The 24,094-nt window shown below is 41.6% G+C and overlaps 1 protein-coding gene and 2 long non-coding RNA genes across 6 annotated transcripts in view; 1 reads left to right on the top strand and 2 right to left on the bottom strand.

The window, feature by feature from the left end:
* ENTPD1 (ectonucleoside triphosphate diphosphohydrolase 1) overlaps nucleotides 1–24,094 on the top strand; it is a 117,657-nt gene that overhangs the window by 19,464 nt on the left and 74,099 nt on the right. The window contains exon 4 of one of the 4 annotated variants that reach the window (XM_081551864.1): nucleotides 9,302–9,664. The exons of 2 other annotated variants lie outside the window; for them this stretch is intronic. In XM_081551864.1, the coding sequence (XP_081407990.1) occupies nucleotides 9,649–9,664 (16 nt within the window). In that variant the 5' untranslated portion in view covers nucleotides 9,302–9,648. Of the gene's footprint in view, nucleotides 1–458; nucleotides 536–9,301; nucleotides 9,665–24,094 lie in introns of all 4 variants that reach the window. One more of the 4 variants, XM_081551890.1, reaches the window with a different exon arrangement.
* Nucleotides 1,032–9,555, bottom strand: LOC145530482 (uncharacterized). The gene is made up of 2 exons (XR_014071826.1): nucleotides 8,807–9,555; nucleotides 1,032–1,457 (listed from the first exon to the last, which is right to left on the bottom strand). It is a non-coding gene; the product is annotated as an uncharacterized LOC145530482 (long non-coding RNA).
* On the bottom strand, nucleotides 2,767–8,007 carry LOC145530483 (uncharacterized). The gene is made up of 2 exons (XR_014071827.1): nucleotides 5,224–8,007; nucleotides 2,767–3,806 (listed from the first exon to the last, which is right to left on the bottom strand). It is a non-coding gene; the product is annotated as an uncharacterized LOC145530483 (long non-coding RNA).

The following is a 24,094-nucleotide window of genomic DNA, read 5'->3' as shown; positions in this document are numbered from 1 at the left end:
CTAAGCTTCACTTGTTCAAGACCTCCTTCTGCCCCAATGGAGCTAGGGCAGCCACTGATCTGTTTACCGTCTCTATCTAAATTTAACATTTTAAAAATATTTTAAAATTAAAAAAATTTTAAACAGTTGGAGATTTTATAAATCAAATGGGTTTCTCAGGTGGCTCTAGCAGTAAAGAACCTACCTATCAATGCAGGAGATATAAGAGACACGGGTTCAACTGGGTCAGGAAGATCCCCTGGAGGAGGACATGGCAACCAACTCAACTATTTTTGCCTGGAGAATCCCATGGACGGTGGAGCCTGACGGGCTACGTCCTTAGGGTCACAAAGAGTTGGACGTGACTGAAGTGATTTAGCACAGCACATAAATCAATCAGACTTTTATAGATAGTACTTTCTTTAGAACTGAATGTCTTTGACCTTAAAGATATTATGTTTTTTGTTGTTTGTATTTAGTTGCTAAGTCGTGTCCAACTCTTTGCAACCCCATGGACTGTAGCCCACCAGACTCCTCTGCCCATGAGATTTCCCAGGTAAGAATACTGGAGTGGGTTGCCATTTCCTTTCCCAGGGGATCTTCCTGACCCAGGGATTGAACCTGTGGCTTCTGCCACATCTCCTGCATTGCAGGCAGATTCTTTAACCACTGAGCCACTGGGGAAGCCCAAAGATATTATAGCTGTTATCAGTTATTATACCTGAAACTCATGGATTTGGGGCTGGCCTCTTGAAGTAGCAATACAATTTTATTATTTTTAATGGAGAAACACTTCACTCACTACATCTGCAAACCTCTGAGACATTTAGAAGAATCAAGATACTTTAAGTGGGGGTAGAAGGATGAAAGAGGTAAAGGGGATGTTTCAACAGGAAATGTAAGAGATATCAGCTAATGCAGGAGAAGTGACGGGTAGCTGTAGCTCAGAATAGAGTGGTTATGAATCAGTTGTTCAATACTTGCTGTAAACAAAGATAATACCTAGAAAGCAGAGACTTTATCAAGTACTGGAATCAGGTTAGGCATTTACCTGTAGTTCAGGATTTTATTTTAATTCTTCAGACTCCTTGTTGAGTGTCTGCTCTGCTTGATTTCTATGTGCCATGTGCTCGAAGCATGCCTTCTTCTGGTGCAACTGTTTGGTCACGCACTTCCCCTTTGGAAGAGCTGGCCCCTTTCTGCAACATTCAAGGGCTTCCCCGAACTCAGGGTTCAGGGCATTCCTCCCTGACTTCCAAGGCCACTTGCTTATCCTGGAGAGAAAAAAGCATGAATGACCCTTGGTCATACTTCACTCCCCAACTCCCTATTTCAGCATGTCCCTAGTCCCACAGTTGCTGTTGAATGTGTAAGAGCACAATAAGTTTGGGGAAGGGCGGTAGAGAGGTCCGATGTACTGGAGGAGGGAAGGGACTTCGGCTCTCTTCAGGGTAACTGAAGTTGCCATGGGGTTACTTCTGAAAAATAAATGGAAGATATTAGAGCAGGGAAAGGTGAGGGACACAGAAGAGAAGACAATATTTTATTTAATCTGAACCATGTACCTAGCGTATAAGTGAAGAGGAAAGGAACTGAAACTTGGTGAGTGCCAACTGTGTGCTGGGGTCTCTATTGGGAGTTCTTATGTTTATTTCCTCCTTCCCCCTACCGTGACCCTGTGAAGTAGATTTTTTAAAGAAAACTTTAAAGTTCACAGATAAACAGGTTCAGAGAGGCTCACCAACTTGTCTAATTTCACACAGTGAGGATTTAAACCTAGATCTCCTTAACTGTAAAGCCCTGGCAGCACATTAAAATGACCTGAGCCCTTAAAGAGAAATCCTTGCTTGAACCTTAGACCAAATTCCAATCTCTGAGAATGAGGATAGGCATTAGCGTTTTTAAAGCACTGCCAGTGATAACAATATATATAATGTGCAGCTGGGGTTGAGAACCCTGGCTCTGCTCTGAGCAGAGCTTTTCCTTGTACTCAGTTGCTCAGTTGTGTATGACTGTGACCCCAGTGAACTGTAGCCCACCAGGCTCCTCTGTCTATGGGATTCTCCAGCAAGAATACTGGAGTGGGTTGCCATGCCCTCCTCCAGGGAACTCTTCCTTGTCTTCTGCGTTGCAGGCATATTCTTTACCACTGAGCCAGTTCCTTTCTACTCCTCTGCTAAAAGAAGGGAAGGGACATTTTCTGAACCAGTGTGCATTCTAAATACTCCCAGCATACTTTTAGATCCACCCCATGCCCTGTTTCCTACCCCTCACTGTGGTTCTTATCATCTCTGAATACCTGTAAGTAGGCAGATGGAGTGGGGCTAGAGGTTATTATCAATGATAGAGAACTACAAATATGATTGAGTTAATCTAATCCATGTTTTGTTTTTTATAAGATATGTGCAGGTGGTGCTGATAGACTGTCAAAGTACAGTATTAGATTCTGGCAAGAAACTATAATGATGGAGATATGTCATTATATTTTTGTCAAAACCTATAGAATGTACAGGGTTTCCCTGGTGGCTCAGATGGTAAAGAATTTACCTGTACTGCGGGACACCCGGGTTTGATCCTTGGGTCAGGAAGATCCCCTAGAGAAGGGAATGGCTACCCACTCTGATATTCTTGCCTGGAGAATTCTGTGGACAGAGGAGCCTGGCGGGCTACAGTCTATGGGGTCACAAAGAGGAGTCAGACATGACTGAGCGACTAACATACATACACATAGAATGTACAACATCAAGAGTGAATTCTAATATAAGCTATGGACTTTGGGTGATAATGATGTATCAGTGTAGCCTCATCAGTGGTAACAAATGTATCACTCTGATGGGAGATAGCAAGCAAGGCTGTGGCAGTGACAGAATTATATATGGGAAACTTCTGTACTCTCTGTTCACATTTGCTGTGAACCTAAAACTGCTCTAAAAAGTAAAAGTCCATTAAAAGTGAAAGAAAATAGTGTCATGAAAATTTGATATGATTTTCAAAAGGTGCTGGCAAATTTTGTTTGTTGAATATTCTTACAGCAAATACCAAGTAGTACTGACTTAGTATCTTGATTTATAGCAGGTGTAAGAAGATGGGATTTGGGCGTATTCCTGGTGGGAAAAAAAATTTACAAATTCCTAAGATTAGATTTTAAGAAGAACTAAAGAGCCTCTTGATGAAAGTGAAAGAGGAGAGTGAAAAAATTGGCTTAAACTCACCATTCAGAAAACTAAGATCATAGCATCTGGTCCTGTCACTTCATGACAAATAGATGGGGAAATAATGGAAACAGTGACAGACTTTATTTTGGGGGGCTCCAAAATCACTGCAGATGGTGATTGCAGCCATGAAATTAAAAGACGCTTGTTCCTTGGAAGTAAAGTTATGACCAACCTAGACAGCATATTAAAAAGCAGTGACATTACTTTGCCAACAAAGGTCCGTCTAGTCAAAGCTATGGTTTTTCTAGTAGTCAGGTATGGATGTGAGAGTTGAACTATAAAGAAAGCTAAGTGCTGAAGAATTGATGCTTTTGAACTATGGTGTTGGAGAAGACTCTTGAGAGTCCCTTGGACTGCAGGGATCTCCAACCAGTCCATCCTAAAGGAAATCAGTCCTGAATATTCATTGGAAAGACTGACGCTGAAGCTGAAACTCCAATACCTTGGCCACCTGATGTGAAGAACTGACTCCTTGGAAAAGACCTTGATGCTGGGAAAGATTGAAGGCAGGAGGAGAAGGGGATGACAGAAAATGAGATGGTTGGATGGCATCACCAACTCAATGGACATGAGGTTGAGTAAGCTCCTGAAGTTGGTGATGGACAGGGAAGCCTGGAGTGCTGAAGTCCATGGGGTTGCAAAGAGTTGGACACGACTAAGCGACTGAACTGAACTGAACTGAAGATTAGATTTGTTAATTGCCATACATCATTTAACCTTTTACCCCATGTTTCTTTTTTTTTTTTCGTTTATCTATTTTTTAACTTTACAATATTGTATTTGTTTTGCCATACATTGACATGAATCCACCATGGGTGTATATGTGTTCCCCTTCCAGAACCCCCCTCCCACCTCCCTCCCCGTCCCATCCCTCTGGGTCATCCCAGTGCACCAGCCCCAAGCACCCTGTATCATGCATCGAACCTGAACTGGTGATTTGTTTCACATATGATAATTTACATGCTTCAATGCCATTCTCCCATATCATGCCGCCCTCGCCCTCTCCCATAGAGTCCATAATACTGTTCTATTTATCTGTGTCTCTTTTGATGTCTCACATACAGGGTTATCTTTACTGATTGACTAAATACCATATATATGTGTTAGTATACTGTATCGGTGTTTTTCTTTCTGGCTTACCCCATGTTTCTTGAAGTATGATTTACCATGTCTAGGACATCCCTATCAATTATAAAACCCCATCCTTCTGCAGTCTCCTTTTAGCCTTGAAACCAACCACAAGTAAGAACTGTTTAATATCAAAATGACATAACATTTTGAACATTGTGTCAAATGTTACGAAGAACATTTTGGTATATTCAAAAATAATAAAAACTGCAACTTCATTTTCACTCTCATGCATTGGAGAAGGAAATGTCAACTCACTCCAGTATTCTTGCCTGGAGAATCCCAGGGACAGAGGAGCCTGGTGGGCTGCTGTCTATGGGGTTGAACAGGGTCGGATATGACTGAAGCGACTTAGCAGCAGCAGCAACATAGATAAATACAAGCATTCTTGGAATTAGGGAAACATGTCATTTTGCACAACAGTTACCCTGGCCATTTCTTTTAAGATACATAAAAGCAGAGTACCTCATTTCATGAGTTTATCAATAGACTTTTGTTTTAGTGGAGGATTAGAAAAAATGTCAAGACCAGAATGCCCGTTCTCCACTCTATCCCACCAGCTACCCCTGCCCCCCAGATACAGAAACTACCATCATTACTCTGTCCAATTAATGTTATTCCTATTTGGTTACTGTTGGGTGTATGGAGAGTGCCTCAAGTAGTCAGAACACTACTGTGGATATTGCATGTTGGGTAGAGTGTATGCTGCTGCTGCTAAGTCACTTCAGTCGTGCCCGATTCTGTGCGACCCCATAGACGGCAGCCCACCAGGCTCCCCCATCCCTGGGATTCTCCAGGCAAGAACACTGGAGTGGGTTGCCATTTCCTTCTCCAATGCATGAAAGTGAAAAGTGAAAGTGAAGTCGCTCAGTCGTGTCCGACTCTTCACGACCCCATGGACTGCAGCCTACCAGGCTCCTCCGTCCATGGGATTCTCCAGGCAAGAGTACTGGAGTGGGGTGCCGTTGCCTTCTCAGGGATAGAGTGTATAGTCCTTTTTAATTTCTACGTCTAATGTTATGTTCCACAAAGAAATCTAAGAAAATCCTGATATAGCTGCCTGATTACTGTGCCGCAGGAAAAAAAATGCATAGCGAATATACTTTTCTGGCTAATACTGGTATAACAACTTTTTAGCTTTGACCAGTCTGTTGTTCAATTACTTTTATTTTTCAAATAAATCTTACAAATAATCTGTTTCATCTGACTATTTGCTTCTTAAATGAAATGTTGAGGCTTCAAATTATAGCAATTAAAAAAACCCAGCTGAACCTTGTCCTCTTTCAACCCCCAAGTTGATTTTATATATGGCTACTGTCTCAGTAAATATTAAATCATGTCTTCAAAACTCTGGAAAAATTCCCTGATAAAACTATTGCATATCATCAGTTTCCTACTTTTTCACCTAAGATTCTTTTTTATCTTTTATTGCAGAAATCTCAAACATACAAAATGGAGAAAATAGTAAATCAAATCCCCATGTACCCACTAGCCAAGTTCGACAACTATCACTTCATTTGTAATCTTGTTTTATTTATACCTAGTCTACTACTCCTTTTTGAAGCTAGTTTCAGACTTCTTCTGTAGATATTTCAGCATGTATTTCCAAAATATACATACTTTTGAAAAATTATAACCACAATATTATATGTATCTTTAAAAATAACAGCTCTTTAATATTATATAATATCCAGTGTTCAAATTTCTTCAGTTGTCCTGAAGTTTCTTTTAAATTGGTTTAAATCAGGATTTCAAGGCCCAGTTACTGCATTTTCTTGGTATATCTTTTAACTTTCTTTTAGTCTATAGGTGCCCCATCCTCTTTTTTCTTCCCTGCAACTTCCTTGTTAAAGAAATTGAGTTATTTTGTAGTATTTCCTCCAGATTAAATTTTACTGACTGCATTCCTGTGGTGCCTTTTAACCTGGTTTTCAGTGCCCCCAGGCCTCTTGTGAGCTGGTAGTTAGATCTAGAAGCTTCAATATTGGCAAGACTGCTTCAGAAGGTGTGCTATATACCTCCATCAGAAGGTTGTCAATGAATGTTCGTACCTACCTTTGTGATATAAGCAATCATCAGTGATTATGCTTAGGTTCATTCCTTTTTGTTTTTTTTGCGAGGAGAGTGCACAATGGTTATACTCAAATTTTTTTCTTTAATTATCTGAAATACTTGAGTGAGAAACTTCTCCTCATCAACTATTTAGCCCTTCTATTGGTGAAGTTTGTGCAGCAAAGGCAGGTTGAGTGTTGATATTTTCCTTTTTTATTTACATTTTTTTGAAATAATGAATTGGTTCCAGAGGTGAACAATGATTTCTTTATAGTACCATCATGAATATGTGAATGTCAACATACCTAATGTGTTTCAATACATTTCAGTTATTATTTATTATTGCCACTCAAATTTTTTATTACTTTGGCCAGTAGGAGCCACTTGAAATTGGCTCCTGAGTCCTTTTGGAATGACCCTAGTAGTTTTAGATAGTGTCCTTTATTTCTGGTATGATAAAATGTTGCAATCTCATCTTACAGACTTCCTGCCTCAGACTTGGAATTTGCCGTCTTTCCAAAGAGCCTTGGTTCATTTTCGTGGAAAACCCTAGAGATCACTATCTTGTGCTAGGGTAGAAGATAATAATTTATTAAAGACTTAGGAATGAGCTCTGTGGATATTTGGGAGAACAGCACTGTAGGCAGAAAGAACAGCAAGTGCAAAGACTCTGAGGCTAGAGCAGAGGCAACATGAAGAGAACAGTAGGATAGTCAGAGACGTGATGGGGAGCAAGCCAGGTAGGAACTGGTTTATGCTTGGAGTGAGATGGGAGCCACTAGAAGGTTTTGAGCAGAAGAGTGACATGCTTGGTTTGATTTTAACTGAATCACTGTGAGTACTGGGTACAAAATGACTGAGCAGGATTTAGAGCAGAATCTGGGAGACCAGTGGGAAGGCTATCATAATAAACCAGATGCGAGATGATATGGCTTGGCCCAGTGTGGAAGCATTGGGGGTAATGAGAAACATGTTCTGGAGGGGGCTCTCCTTGACATGTTCAGATGCTTGGCTGTTTCTCCCACATAACCTCTCACTCACTGTGGATCTTGATCATTTTTTTTTCTCTTTCTAGCTTTGACAGTCTTTTTTCCATCCTATAGTTCACAGGATATTTTGTAGACATGTTCTGTTTGAAACTTTTCTCTGAAACAATGATGCCCAGACAGTCATAAACCCATTATAAAATTGTTGATTTTTACAGATATATCATCACATCAATTAAAAACAATTTTACCACAATAGGACAAATACCAAACTAATATTTCCTATTAGAAATCTTGGTATCTGGAAAAGGCATCCACTGGATTCTCATTTAGTATAACTAGTTTTTATGATAAATGGCAAATGCTCTAACTCTGAAATGTTTAGTAAGGTAAAGAAAGAGTCTTGTGCAGACTCAGATTTATTAAAGCAGTAAACTTTTTTAGGGAGTGCGGGGGACACTGTGCCATGTGGCATTAGAATCTTAGTTCCCTGACCAGGAATCAAACCTGTGCTCCCTGCAATGGAAGCATGGAGTCCTAACCACTGGACCACCAGGAAAGTCCAGCATGAAACATTATTGAGCACATAGTATGCTGCTGAGCACTGTGCAAATAACAGAAACGCTTAAACTGAAAAAAAAAAAAAGCCCCTGACTTTATTAAAGTATGATTAAAAGTATAGTGGAGAGTATATTTTGTATAGGGTAAAAAACAGCCTTTAATGGTCATAAATTTAATAGCTTATGGAATATATTTGGAAGTAAAATGATAGCTCAGCTGGTAAAGAATCCACCCGCAGTGCAATTCCTGGGTCGGGAAGATCCCCTAGAGAAGGGATAGGCTATCCACTCCAGTATTCTTGGGCTTCCCTGGTGGCTCAGATGGTAAAGAATCCGCCTGTAATGTGGGAGGCCTGGGTTCAATCCTGGGGCTGGGAAGAGTCCCTGGAGAAGAGACGGCTACTCACTCCAGTATTCTGGCCTAAAGAATTCCATGGACTGTATAGTCAGTGGGGTTGCAAAGAGTCAGATACAAATGAACAGCTTTTCACTTTCACTTTCAAAATGTCTTATGGTGTAACTGATTTTAGACACAAATTCCCATGCGGAAGAAACAGTGTAGAAAAAACATGAACTACGAATCAGTGAAATCAGATTTATGTTCTGCTTTGCTGCTATTTATTAACTCAACCATTCATCAAAAATCTACTGAGCACCTACACTGTGGGAGAAACTGTATCAGGTGCTGGAGAGCATGGTAGCAAGTAAGAGAGACCAGCTCCCTGCTCTCAACGTGAACATGAACTTGTAGCTTAACATCTCCATATCTCTATCCTCGCTTAGACTACATGTCAGGTCTCTTTCAAACCTAAAATGCTAAAGTTTGTGACAGCCTCGTGGAGGGAGAAGGTACCCAAACAGGCAGCCTTAAGACTTGGGAACTTACCTTCCTGTGGGTTGTCGCTTATCCTGATTTCAAAATAACTTCATAGATACAGTGTTTTTTTTTTAATGCTTTGGTCAGTTTTTCGTCTGTATTTGGGTCATCGTGGCAAAGCCTGGGTGTGGCAATTCCTGCCTATAAGACTTCAGAGGTAGCAGGTGAAGGTTTGGAAAAGGTAGACAACTTGCATCTGCACAGCTAGACAGCTGTTCCCAGCGAGCAGCCTTCTCTGCCGTCCCACCCTGCCTTCCGACCAATACCACGGTTTCTCCTGCCGCCGCCGCTTCCTTTGCTTGGGTGACCCGTTGCCCTTCTGGCGTAATGAGCTCCAAAAAGGGATTGGTCATCAGGGAGCCAGAAGTAATCGGATTTATGGGGCCAGAAGAACTGTTCTTGAGTCCCATCGTTTTTCCAGTGGGTATCAAGGTAACGAGTTTCTTGTTAGCTTGCTTCAAAATTGCAAAAAGTAAATAGTTTTTTTTTTTTATTTGCTTGCAGCCAAGATACATTTTTCAAGGGGGAAAATGGATTTCTGTATCAAAGAGAGAGGGAAAATCTGAAGAGAGATCTGAACACACATTGCCTCAAGATACAAAAAGTTACAGCCCGGGCAAGCTTTAGGGGAATGAGCTGCTGAACTCCTCGGCAAGTCTCCTTTCAGTCAATGAAAAAGACATAGGGTTTGAGGTTCCTTCCGAAACGGGGCAGGCTAATTTAGCCCCTCCCACGAGCCCGAGGGTCTGTTATATCTCTGTTCCTTGAGTACCTCTTTCACTGAGACCGACCAGAGCAAGCAGAGACTGAAAAATAAAGAGCAAAGAGGAAGGAAACAAAAGCTGCCAATTATGGAAGATAGAAGGGGTAAGAGCAAAATTGATTTGATCTGAATCCTTAAGACCAGGAAAAAATAAAAATAAAAAACAAAAAAAGGAAAAAAGGAAACCAAAAGCCCAGACCAAAAGCAAGTACTTGAAAGAGCAAGAGGCAAAAAGCCCTATATACACTTTCCCACCCTCTCCTTCCGAGAGGAGGCAGAGAGAAAAAACTTTGGGGAATATTTTACAAAGCCAAGCTCCAGGATTACAGTCAAGGGTGACTCTTGAGCAAGCTGGAGCGGCTCATGAATATTCATAAGCAATTGGTATTCAGATCTGGTTTTTTAGAGGCAAAAGACTTCTTCCGTCCCCTCACAGTTTAGAAGGCAGCTGCCTCTTTTGCAGTCCGGAGTCGTCTTGCTTCGGGTCAGTACCTCACCGTGTTTGCTGGAGGATGCTGGGCTGCGTGTGTAGATTTGCTTTGTTCTCGAATTTCCTGTGTGCTTTCCTGTTGTGAAGTTAGCAAAGGCTTCTCTGCCTGAAATTAGACAGAGAAGTTAATGTGGCAAGAGGCTGTCTCAACAGGACCCCAGAGTATGTCTTGCAAAAGGCTAAACGTTTCTTGGGAGGTGTGGGGGAGTGTGCATGAGTATGCGGAGTGAGGGGAGGGAAGGGCTGTAGTCTCCAAGAATAGTTTTATCTTAAAAAAGTAAGGCTTATCTGACTGACTTTAGAGTCTGTCTAAAAACTACCAGAGCAGCCTGGTTTGCAGAGATGGTGTGCGGTCTCTGTCTTTTACCTCTTTTGGGCATTTTCTGCCAGGACAGAGAACACGGAGAGCCAGCTGCTTGCCAGCCCATGGGAGCCGGGAAGAATGTCCGCAGCAGTGTGCTTGTGTAGGATTGCAAACCTTCATCACCTCTGGTTTCTAGTATCCCCACGTGTTTTTATCACATAGAACGTGGAGGAATAGGATGAGTATCCAATAGAGTTCTTAATAATGATAAAAATGATAGCTGTTAACATTTTCGTTTTTCCTCTGTGCTGGGAGCCGTCCTAAGCGACTCCCAGCGACTTATAAGGTGAGTGCTATCATCATCCCCATTTCCCAGATGATGGAGTTGAGGTAGTGAGAGAGTAGCTTGCCTTGGCATCACACAGTAAGTGGTGAATTTGGATGCAGGTGATGGACATGGGGTCCAAGGGGCTATTTCCCCATTCTGTTGGTCCAATTCAGAGTCTCCTGCTACTGCCCTGACTCTGTCGATTAGGGTTTGCAAATCTTTGAAGCTACTGGGGAAATGATATTGATGAAATCTCAAGTCTGGGAAGCAATCTGCACTTTGCTATCAAGTTTACATGCATTTTTCCCATTTGGTGCCTATGGCCATTCTCTATGGTAGAGTCCAGGCATTTTTATTATTACCTTTTATGAAAGGGCAATTACTGCCTTTTATGACTGAAGCCAGGAAGGGTTAGATGACAGGAGTCACACAGCTAGTTTTCAGAAGTCCACAGCAGACTGTCCCCTGCCTCTGGTTTCCCTTCTAACCTGCAGATGGAGCTGAGTCATCTTGGAACTTCTGTCCCCGCCCCCAGACACTTTTAGTTCCTCAAGGGACTTGGGGAGCGTCTTTCCTCCCTCTAGACTGTTGCAAGACACTTGTTTCTGCCTTGAAGGCTGATTTAGCTCTCTCCTTCCCGTTTAGTCTGGAACCAAGCTGCTCTGATTTGAATCCAGCTCCACCATTTACTTTAAGCCTCAGTCTCCTCATCTTTAAAATGGAGAGAATAATGTTATCTACCTCACAGGGTGCTGTGAGGACTAAATGAGGGTTCTCAGAACAGGGCCAGATGTATATAGTATGTGTTTAATAAATGTTAGCTGTTGTGATCACTCCTTGGCTTATCTTGTTGTTAATCCCTCCTCCAAGCCTCCTCCAACCCTTTGAGCCTTATATTAGCCATCTGTTGGATGTTTCTACTACCTCCGTACTCACACCTAAGGTGGCACTTGTTGTACTTGTCCATATTCCTGCTTTCTGCATCACTTCCCAACCTTCCCCGACTGTAATTTCTTTATTCACCTTTGGATCTGCAGTGTCAGGCACAGTGTTTAGCACATAATGGGTGCCCAATAAATAGTAAGCAAAGTGACATTATTTTAGTTGATCTTCAGTCAAGTGTCAGTAGGCTGTTTTTCAAGGGGACCTCTGAGTTTGCAGTAGAGTCCTGCTGGTACAAGCAGCTCTTTTGTGCAATATGTAAAGACACCCCTCTAAGTGAATACACTGAGAATCAAAACGCATCTCTTCTAGGTGGGTGATCCTCAGAGCTGATGTGGCCCTATGCTAGCTAGGGTGCCCAGTTTAGCCAGTCCAGCTCTGGCTGAACTTCAGCCCCCTACTCCCCTTCCAGCCCAGGACCAAACTGGAGATTTCAGATGCCTCATAGCACTACCTCATATCACTGAACAGAACATCTGGTTGCAGAAATAGTGTCCTTCCAGCCCCATTTACAGCCCTATGGTCTGAGACAATGTGCTCTGGAAATGGAAGACAAACAAGTATCACAGAGGTTGGTCCTGGATAAAATCATAAAGTACATTAAACTTGTTTCCAGCACCCTCCCTTTCCTCTTCCTGGCATACCTTCAAACCCATTTGACAAATATTATTGTATCTTCCATTTGTAAGTCCCTGTGCCAGATGTGGGGTGTAAACAATTTGCTCACAGTCTAGTGAAGAAGGCAGACGACATACATACAACCAACTTTAATTGAAGCCAGACTCTGTGAAGTGCTAATAATCATAGCTAACATTGGTAATTTATTATGTGCCAGGCACTGTCATTTTTATGTGCATCATCTCATGTAATCTTCACAAAAACCTCCTATGATACAGATTTCTCCATCTGACAGCTGTGGAGGGAAGTTACCTGGCCAAGGTCACCCAGCTAGTAATATTCATAGAAAAAGCGGGGAATTTAGACCCATATAGTCCAGCAGCAAAGCCTAGATTCCTAATAGATTAAGTTCTCCTACTTCCCTAAGAGCCATACTAAAAGTTTCAGGAAAATCTCCTGAGAACCAGAATAGGGAGTGATGATTTTGGGGAAAACTTCTCAAAGGATGGGACACTTCAGTGGGACCTAGAAAGATGAGTAGAGTCTGGAGCCCACAGTAAGCATCTTCCAAGTCCCTCGGTGCTTAAAGACCCGTTCTCTCTCTTACCTAAACTACAGGCTAGATTTAAGAGTAAAAAGCTTTTCCCCATGTTTTCTAAGTTTCAAGTAGGGAACCTATTAACATGTTCATCCTGGAGATTTGAAGGCAGAAATCCAAAGTTTGTCTTGCAAGGTCATTGGGCCGATTTGGTAAACAGTTTTTACAAATGGCTGTGACTGGTCTTGCTTGTACTTGGCCAAACCACATTTTGGTCTTTTGCTTGCTTCTAACTCCATAACCAGTGGTATGCCCAAGAGAATGAATGTTTAATCCCACCTGCCTGCGCAGAGTGAAGGTGAAGACTGGGGCACATTCCTGGGTCTGTTCCCTGTGAGCTCCATTCCCTGAAAAAGTTTGTAGGGAGACCAAAATTGAGGGCAGCCCTTGCAGTGAAGAAACATCAAACCTCTGTGCAGATTGGCTGAGGTACTAGCTTTGCCTTGGTGAGTGTGTGTGTGTGCGCTCTGAGGCAGTGTTTCTTGTACGTCAGTGTGCAGTGCATATGCATCACTGTGGACCTTGTTAAAGCGCAGTTTCTGGTCCAGCAGCTCTAGAGTGTTGGCCTGAGATTCTGCATATCTGACAAGCGCCCAGGTGGCGGTAATGCCGCCCCTACTTAGGCCACACTTCAACTACCATGTCATAGGGTCATTGCATGTCTTAGTCTCAGGACTTATTTTGGTACTGAACAACCAAGCCCTCCCTCGCCAGACCCCCACCCACTGAAGCTACCACTTTGAGTTACTGATCAGCTATGTCATTGCAGGATGGTAGGAAACCTAATTCTTTCATTTATCTGTTCTTTCAGTAAATGTATATCCCAGAATTTTGCCACAAAAGAACCAAATCTGCATCTTAATCCCATACAATCTGTTACTACACAAAAAAGGCCCTGTGTTGGATTTCCTGAATATCTCCCACCTTTTCTCTGTGTCTCCAAGATTCCTTAAGCTGTTTTCATTCTCTGCCTCCAACCTGGGAAGTACTGGCTGGGCTGCCCGAGTACTTTGCTCAGTGTCTGGAGTGCCAGAGAGCTGGGGCTAGCAAGGGTTCAGAACTCTGAGACTGGGAGCAGCATGGCAGGGACACTGTCTGCATTGCAGAAGTGAGATGAGAAGGATCCCAGACACAAAGGAGGGAAGTGTGTGTAGGGAGGATGGATGGAATTTCTGTAGGTTTGGAAACTTGAAGGAATTATGGGGAAAAGAGCAATTGTTGGAGTAGAGAAGGCAGGAAAGAGTTTGCCTAACATACTTCCATTCCACAGATTTTGTGCTGGAATTTCAAAATGAATTTAGAGACCCAGGAACAATGGCAGTACACGCCCTACATAAAGAGGTATTTCCTTCTAATCCACAGAAAGGATGTGGACAACTCCTTTATATCCATGAGGATGTAAGGAATATTGCACATACTTGTTTAAAAAAAAACAACAAACACATGAAATATGAATTAGAAGAGAAAAGAAAAATAATCACTCGTGACAGTATTTTGGTGTATTTCCTTGCAGTTCCTTTTTCTAGCCTGGATTCTCTCTCTTTTAGCACTTACTAGACTAGGATTTTGCAGAATTAAGAGATGGAACTGTGATTGTGAGGTTGTACATAGAATTTTAAAGCCAGACTTCTAGTGCAGTAATAAAGGACAGGTATTTTCTGCCTCATAGCATAGTCTTTGTTAGCATAATTTTTATAGTCACATAGTATAACAATGCCCCGGTTATTGAACAGTTAGTCTGTTGCCATTTCCAGTAAACATCTTTGTGTGTGAAGTTTTTCCATGTGTGGGGTTGCATGCTGAGAATGGATTCCCAGAAGCAGAATGACTGGATTAAAATTTGTAAAATTTTTTAAAGTTCTTGATTACTGTCAGCAAGTTGCTTTACCAAAGTGGGACCCTTCGTGCTTCCATAGCAGTTCCTGTTTTGCTATATCCCTGAGAGGTTAGGTTTTTTTTTTTAATAGTCTTACCCACTTTTATGTTGTTTTAGTTTGTATTTGTTTAATTGCCAGTGAATTTGACATTTTACAGATGGTGTTCTCCTTTTGTATGCTCTCTCATTGCCTGTTTCTTACTCATTGGATTTTATGTTTGAAATTAATTTATGTGAGCTTTTGATATAATAAATATATTCAAGTTTTCATGCTATATTTGCAACAGTTTTTCTGAAATCTTAGTGTTTTTATACAGAGATTTACAACTATGAATAGATCTAATGCATTTCTAATCTGTGGTGTTATATTTCCAAAAAAGTTTATTGTCTTTTAACCCAGAATAATTTTTCTAAAGTGCCAAGTAATTGTCATTTTTATTTAAGTCATTATTTTTAATTAATCTTTCATTTTATTTCATAATGATTAGAGAATATGGCTTTAATATTTCTGAGGTTTCTTTGAATCAAAGCATGTAGTGAATTTTTACAAATTTGTGAATGCTTGTGAATAAGATATATTCTGTTTTTAAGATATGAAATTGGATATTTGTAAATCTATCCAGTCATTTCAATTATATGGTAATCCCTCCTCAACCATAATTTTCTCCTATGTGAAATTATAGTGTGTGTGCATTAACTTTTATATGCTTTTATTGTTCCCTACGCATTTTCATTCCAGGAGAAAGAATGAGCTGGGAATCACTTTTTATTATGGCTTATTAGAAAAGAATGGGGAGTGGTGATGGAGACTTAGGACTATAAAAAGAAGTAAAGTAGATGCAGAGAAGGAGTAGTTCAATAAAGTTTTGAAAAAGATGAAAGAAGAGGAGATAAAGTTCTCAGCATCTTAGGCAGCAGAACTTTATATGGCTACATAATTTTAGGAAGTATTGAAGTGTGGTGTGAATGAAAATTGCCAGATCTCTCCCTTCCAAATAATAATTGCAGGCCCCAGGTGGCTAGAGCCAAGAGGTAGATCTGGTTGGCAAGATTTAGGAGGTGAGGGTCAGAATCTCTGAACTATAAAATTGAAACAGGATTGCTCAAGTGAATAAAGACTCAGACACTCATGCATAAAAGACATCTGAAGCAATGTGTCATCAGCAAAATAATTTTTTAGGCATTGCACTGAAAAGGCAGGATACAGAGGACTTTAAAAACTTCCAGTGAACAAGGATTGGTAAATAGAAAGTAATGGTGTAGTGGGCTTCCCTGGTAGCTCAGCTGATAAAGGATCCGCCTGCAATGCAGGACACCCAGGTTTGATTCCTGGGTCAGGAAGATTCTCTGGAGATGGGATAGGCTACCCACTCCATTATTCTTGGGCTTCTCTGGTGGCTCAGATGATAATCCGCCTTCAAGGTGGGAGACCTGGGTCCGATCCCTGGGTTGGGAAGATTCCCTGGAGAAGGGAAAGGCTACCCACTCCAGTATTCTTGCCTAGAGAATCTCCATGGACTGAAGTGCCTGGTGGGCTGCAGTCCACAGGGTCACAAAGAGTCGAACATGACTGAGTGACTAAGCACAGTGTACAGTACTTGTATTTTCTAATGTAAGCTGTGTCAAATGTTCTTGATACCATCTTTTGCTTAATGTCTTCTTTTTTATTTATTACTTTTTTTTTTGGTGTACTTGCAAATAATCATAAGGGCTTTTTCATAGATTTATTTTCTTTTTCTTCTTTTTTGGTTGATATAGTAATGGTAGGCTGCAGAGATTGCAGTGCTGAATCCCTGGAATTTATAAATGTTTCCTTATATGGAAAAAGAGTCTTTGCAAATGTCATTAAATTAAGGAACTTAAATCGGGGAGACTATCCTAGATAATCACAGATAGTCTAATAAGAGAGAGGACGAGGGAGACCTGACACAGAAAAAGGCAGTACAATCACTGTAGCAACATGTTGTGCTACTGGCTTTGGATAGGGAGAGAAGTCCACAGCCAAGGAATGGGGAATGCGCAGAATGCCATCAAGCAGATGGAAAAGGAAAGGTAGCCCTGCCCACACTTTATTTTAGTCCCGCGAAAGTGATTTCAGACTTGATAACTTCAGAATTATAAGAGTAAATGTGTGTTATTTTAAGCCATTGAGTTTATGGTAATTTGTTATGGCAGCCATTAGGAAACTAATACAGTAAGTATTTAATACATGGATGTGGTGATGGCTTAGTTCATTAACCCACAGGTTTATAGAGTGTATTGAGCCACATGCTGTTCCAATCAACAGCCACATGCTGTTCCAGTCAACTTGCAGTTCTCAAACAACTATTTGAAGTTGGTACTGTCCCTCTCTTACAAAATGAGAAACCAAGGAATAAGTAGTTAACTGAACTTCCTAAAGTCTCTCAGTTGGTAAGTGCTGAGGTTGAGATTCGAACCCGTAGTTGTTGATCTTATTATTTTGAAATATAGTTCACATACCATGTAATTAACACATTTAAAGCCTATGATTGATTGTTTTTAAACACATTTACAGAATTGTACAGACATCACTATGATCAATTTTAGAACATTCTATCACCACAAAAGGAAACCCTGTACCCATCAGTGTGAATTTAATTAACTTCCATGTAGTTCTTTTCTCACTTTCTCTATTTTGAGTTCTTAATTTTAGTTCCTTTCATAATGATCTGGTACCTACAAAAGTAATTTCTTAGAAAGAGCATCAGTGTGGTAACAGAGTGACAACTTGTCTAAATATAGATACCTTATCCCCTTCAAGTAATTGGAGGTATTCCTCTATTGTTTTGAGAAGTTTGATTCTGTAAAGAAGTTTGAGGACACTGTTTTTCAGCCTGAATATTTTTCTATTCTCTATTCCTGACATAATTTTCACAGTAAGACAACCGAGTATAGACTTTCTTTTATAGATTTTGCTTAGAAAATGGTAAACCCTCTTGATTTCCAAATTCAGAACTTCTTTAGGGCAAGAAAAATTTCTCTGGTCATAACTTGAATCAGTGCTCGTATTTTGTTCATTTGCTTTTCTTCTTCAGTGACTTATTATTTGGGTCTCTTATCTCTGAACTTACTCCATCTTTCTTCTCTTTCTTTCTTTCCTTTATTTTTCTTTGTATTTTGACAATATTTTCCTAAGATTATTCTCTATATCACTGATTCAATTTTCCTTAATTATCTCTAGTGTGAACTTCCATTCAGCTGCACTATTTTAGATTTCCATGAAATCTTCTATCCCAGTGTGTTCTCTTCTCAGAGCAACATCTTCTTATATCCAACCAAAAAACAGATAAATATTTTCTTCTCTTTCTTGCATCATATCTATTTTGGAAGCAGGCTTTCCCTCTATCATTTTTTCTACCTTATTGCAAAATTTATTTAATCTAAGGCCTTATCCTTGAAAGAAAAGAGATATTTTCTGTATGTGTGCACAGATGAATGTGTTTGTTGTCAACTACAAATTGGCCCTTGCCATCTACCTCTACAAGCATAAAAACATGTGCTGCTGCAGCTGCTGGCTTTTAACATCCCCTGAAGGGAGTTCAGAGTGGAGAGCAGAAATGAGACACCCTGCTCTGGAAAAACTGGCAGAACAGGTCTTCAGATAGATACTTTCAGAAGCTGATTTTATGACCCCAATTCTTTTATCTCCTCATCTAGAGGAGATAAATTTCTTCTCGGGGACTTCTGCTTCTTTTGATTAGCAGAAACCTTCTGCAAAAATATGTGCTTAAGTGCATGTACTCCCCCTTCACCAAAATCACATATATACTGACCTTCCACCTAACTCTTTGGAGCAGTTTCTCAGGGCTGTCTGAAATGCTATTTCTGCATCTATATTCCTTATTTGGCTCCAAATAAAACTTAACTTGCAACTCCCACGTTGTGCATTTTTGTTAAGTCAACAGTGTTTTTCATCTTATTCTGAAAGGAGTTTAAGGAAGCATTAGGGGAGAGTCATCCTAGTTCAGTCTTAGAGATGAGGAATGAGTGGTCTCCCCTTGACTCCCTTAGATCCATTTGGATCCTGGAATAATACAGTCACCAAATTCTAGGTCTCCCTTCTGTGAGTGGGAAGATATCTCAGTCCTCTACCCATAAAATCTCACTAGGATCCAGGAAAGAACAGTTCTGTTGCCAAAGAGCTGTATTTCAGAGAATAGCGAGACTAGTGGTGTCAGGATTCTGTCAATACTTATGTCCAGAGGCATAAAGGCATTCAGGAAGGACCCTTCTCTGGGCCTGTTTTCTTGCTTTTCCCCTTTTCTACTGAGAGCAAACCTCCATTAAACTGCAGAGTGAGCTCCTGTCCTACTGTTTAGTATCTTGGCCAAGTAATGCCTTTTTTTGGGGAACAATTCTAAGTCTCTGTACACTCATGATAGACCTAAGGTTACCAGTTCACAGAGGCAAAAACCTCCACACAAACAAGCAAAAGAAAGCAAGACAAAACAACAAACCCGGGGGCTTCCCAAAGAGTTCCCTCTCCCCTCCCATCACATCCCGCTTCTCTTCTCCCATAGTGCACTTTAAAAAAAAATATTTATTTATTTTTGGCTGCACTGAGTCTTCACTGCTTCACAAGGGCTTTCTCTAGTTGCGCAAGCGGGCCTCTCTTTGAGACCAGGTCTAGGGTGCATGGACTTCAGTAGTTGTGGCTCACAGGCTCTAGAGTGTGGGCTCAGGAGTTGTGATACATGGGCTTAGTTGCCCGGCAGCATGTGGAATCTTCCCAGACCAGAGATCGAACCTCTGTCCCTTGCATTGCAAGGCAGATTTTTAACCATTGGACTACCAGGGAAGCACCCATAGTGTGCTTTGGTTGGCTCCAAGTTAATGAGTATCGTGAGAGCCGTCTGAGACCTCTGCTTATTTGCCCTGGTCATGCTGTCTTGTCTCAGAAGAGGTGATGCTTGCCATTAATGTCATTTCTTAATACTAATGCACTGACATTTTTTGAGGGAAAAAAATAATTTCTTTTAGGATACAGATACAGATTTTCACAAGAATGTGAGAGCATATATCAAAGTATTTTCAGTTATGTTATCATCATACTTAGTGGTCATAAGACTTGGCTTTGTGAGATACTCTGGCAGGAATGAACCAAGAAGTTGGTGAGCAATGGGAAGAGACTAGTATTGGGCTTTGGCAATAGTCCATTAGGTGAGAGATGATGGGGACCTGCCCTAAGGCATTGATGGTGGGGAGGGGAGGGAGGTGGGCTTCTCTGGTGGCTCAGCAGTAAAGAATCCACCTGCAATGCAGAAGCTGCAGGAGATTTGGGTTCGATCCCTGGGTTGGGAAGATCCCCTGGTGGAGGGCATGGCAACCCACCCCAGTATTCTTGCCTGGAGAGTCCCATGGACAGAGAATTTTGGCAGGTTACAATCCATGGGGTCGCAAAGAGTCAGACATGACTGAAGCAACTTAGCATGCATGTACACAGGGGAAGGGGATGCATGGGCGGGGCTGGATTTAAGCAATATTTATGAGTTAGAGTCTGAGGTAGAGGGTGGGTGGTTTTTTGGGAGAGAAGGAGATGGAAATGTTAAGATTCATTCTCAAGTTTAGCTGTGGATGATTGGGTTAATACATATTTATGGATAAGACTAGGAATGGGGGAGGGAGAGTGGATTTGGCAGGGGTGAAGAGAGATAATAAGTTCATCCTGGCACATGCTAAATATGAGATGTTTATAAGACATCAAGGCAGAGCTATTTTGTTGGTTGCTGGAAATTTGAGTCTAAAGCTTGGAGAGGTCTGAGCAAAATCAAGAGATAATGGGAGCTGGAGTTGGAGCATGAAGTCAGTGGTTGGAAATATGAGCATTTAAAGTATGAGTCACTCTGGAAACTATAGGGAATGAAAACAGAGAGGATGAAGAACAGAACCCAAGGAAATACCAACAATAAAGGGATGGAAAGAGAAAGGACTTAAGAAGAGAGATTCAGAAAGAAAGCCTAGAAAGGTAAGAGAAAGCCAAGGAGAGTCTGAACCTGGTAGCCGAGGAGGAGAGTGTCTCGAGACCAAAGCTTCTAGAAGTGCCAAAGCTTCCCATTAGGCAAGAAGGAGAATGAGAGGAAGTATCGTATATTCTCTTTTTCTAGCACACTTCCTGCCTCTACCCCTGCCCCATAGTGTAAGGTTTTGGGAGTTGGGAGGCACTCTATAGTATTTCCTACCCACAGACCCTTAATCCCTCCAGCAAAACCCTTCAAACTCTAATGGTACGTTTTACAGTGGAAGAGATGTGATCAGGTTTGAGAATTCGGAGCTTATGAATATTCTTGGTGGAAACTGACTTAGTAGAATATTAAGAGGTTAAACAGCAGATATTAAGAAAGTAGGAACATTGAGCTTATTACATGACTCAGGAAGTGAGGTGGTGGAGGGAAAGAGAGCTGATTTGAAGGATGAGTTAGGTCAAAGGAAGAATGTTGCAGACTAGAGTGGACTTGATTATGTTTAAAGGATAAGAGCCAACAGCGGGGGATTCCCTAGCAGTCCAGTGGTTTAGGACCCTGTGCTTTCACTGCTGAGCCAACCGAAGGAAGATGGACTCATTCGTTCAACAAGTATTTACTGAGCAAAGAATATATATCAAGCACTGTTCTAGGCACTGAGGATACAGTGGATAGCAAAACAAAATCCTTAACCTCACAGGGTTTATGTTCTGGGTGGAGGTGTGGGGGCATACGGATAATAAGCAAAAGAAAAAAGGAAGATGTATATTAGTGATGATAAGTAATCTAATTAAAGCAGGGAAGAGGATTGAGAAGTCTAGGGAGGTTATAATTTTAGATGAGGATTTTAGATAAGCATCTCTTTGAGTAGATCCTGCTTTGGGACTTTTTGTATTTCCTGGACCTGGAAGTTTTTTCCTTTTCCAGGTTAGAGAAGTTTTCAGCTATTATATCTTCAGATATGTTCTCTGCTCCTTTCCCTCTCTCTTCTCCTTCCGGGACCCCTATAATGCAAATGTTAGAATGCTTGATATAGTCTTAGAGGTCTCTTATTTAAACTTTTTTCATTTTTTTAATTCTTTTTTTGTTCAGCTTCAGTGATTTTTCTCTACTCTTCTCATTAACTGATCCATACCTCTATATCATTTAGTCTATTGTTGATTCCTCTTAATGTATTTTTTAAATATTTATTTGGCTGCCTTGGGTCTTAGTTGTGGCATATGGAATCTCTGTTATGTCAATGGACTCTTTAGTTGTGGTGCGCGGGTTCACTTGCTCTGGGGCATGTGGGATCTCTAGTTCCGTGACAGGTGTCAAACTCACATCCCCTGCGTTGCAATGCAAATTCTTAACCACTGGACCACCAGGACAATCCCTCCTTCTTCTGTATTTTTCATTTCAGTTATTGTACTCTTCACGTCTGTTTCTTATTTATGTTTTCTCTTTGTTAAAACCTTCTAACTTCTCACTCTGTTCATCCATTCTTCTCTTGAGTTCTTTGATCTTTGCAATCATTATCTTGACTTCTTTACTGAATGGATTGCCCATCTCCAACTTCACTTAGTTTTTCTTCTGGGATTTTATCTTGTTTCTTCCCTTGGAACATGCTCCTCTGTCACCTATTTTGCCTAACTTGCTGTTTTTATTTCTATGTATCTGGTAGGTTGGTTATATTTCCCGACCTTAGAGAAGTGACCTTTTGTAGGAGACGTCCTGTGAGTCCCAGCAGTGCACTCCCCTCTGGCCACCAGATCTGCATGCTTTAGGTGTGCCCCCAGGTGGGCTCTGCCTGTCTTTTGTCTGTGGCAGGCTGACTGCTGTGGATGGTCTGGTAGGTATGGCTGGCTCCCAGTCTGGTTGGTTACCAGGTCCTGCTTTGTGTGGAGGCTGCTAGCTGCGAGCTGGTGGGGCTGGGTCCCCACAAAGCAACTGATTGCAGAACCCCAGGAGTCTCCAGGCTAGTGCTGGCTCAGTGGTGGGCAGAGCCAGGTTCTGGAGTAGTGGTTGTGGGGTCAGGGTTCCCTGATCTAGTGTTGGCCTGCTGGCAGGTGGAGCTTGTTCCTGACACAGCTAGCTGTGGGTTCTGGGGTGTCCTAAAGCTGGTGCTGGCCTGCTGGTGAGTAGGGCCAGAAACTGGGGCAGAACCCAGGGGTCTGAGAGCAGGTGTTGGACTGCTTGTAGGTGGGGCCAGTTCTCGACACAATTGGCTGCAGGATCTGGGATGTACTGAAATTTGTGTTGGCCTGCTGATAAGTGAGGCCCAGTCCCAGTATGGCTGGCTGAGGGGCTCAACTTGCCCCAGAGCTGGTGTTGATCTGTTGGTGGGCAGATCTGGGGCCCACATTTGTATTTCCAGTATCGTCTTCTCCTCTGAACTCCAGACTTGTATATTCATCTGCTTAATTCAAAATCTCCACATCAAATAGGCATTTCTTTTCTTTTGTTTTTTACCCTGCCATGCAGCATGCAGGCTCTTAGTTCCTTGACCAGGGATTGAACTTGTGCCCCCTGCAGTAGAAGTGCAGAGTCTTAACCACTGGACCGTAGGGAAGTCTCCAAATAGGATTTCTTAGCAAAGGCATCTCAAACTTAAAACATCCAAAACTGAGATCCTGAGCTTCCCACTCAGACTTGGTTCTCCTACAGTCTTTCCATTTCAGCTCAAGGCCACTCCATCCTAGTTTTTGGAAGGCCCAAAACCTTGGAATCAAATTTACTTCTCTATTTGCTTTCCATCCATGTCCAGTTAGGAAATACTGTTGGCTCTCCCTTCAAAATCCAATCACTTCTTAGAATAGTTCTCAAGATGATGGAATAGGATGCTCATATCCTCCCAAAGGTACACCAAAATTACAAGTATTTACAGAGCAATTATTGATGAGAAAGGCCAGAACCCTCCAGAAAAGATCTTCAACAACTAAAGATATAAGGAAGGAACTACAGCAAGATGGGTTGGAAGGGCAGAGACACAGTATTGTCAAGAACCATGCCTCTAGGTTGGTGACCCCTAGGTGGGTGACCCCCAAATGAAAGAATAACCACAACTGCAGAAGTTTTCACCCAAAAGTGAGGGATCTGAGCCCCACATGGGACACCCCAGCTGCAAGTCCTGTTCTGGAAAAGTGAGCCCCCAGAGAATTTGTCTTTGAAAACCAGCAAGGCTTACTTTGGAGAGACCCAGAGAGCTGTGGGAAATGGAGGCTACAATCTTAAAAGGCTCACATAAAATCTCACGTGCTCTAGGACCCAGGGCAGAAGTAGTCATTTGAAGAAGCCTGGGTCAGACGCACCTCTTGATTTTGGAGACCTCCCAGAGAGGCAGGAGGCAACTTAGCTCTCACCCTGGGGCCATAAACACTGGTAGTAGGCATATTGGGGATCTCATTCTATGAATGGA

The sequence above is a fragment of the Giraffa tippelskirchi genome, chromosome 2 (genome assembly GCF_054371585.1).
Source record: "Giraffa tippelskirchi isolate mGirTip1 chromosome 2, T2T-mGirTip1v1.2.pri, whole genome shotgun sequence".
Lineage (NCBI taxonomy): Eukaryota > Metazoa > Chordata > Mammalia > Artiodactyla > Giraffidae > Giraffa > Giraffa tippelskirchi.
The sequence above is the reverse complement of the archived record's forward strand: the minus strand, read 5'-3'. Positions and strand labels throughout refer to the sequence as shown.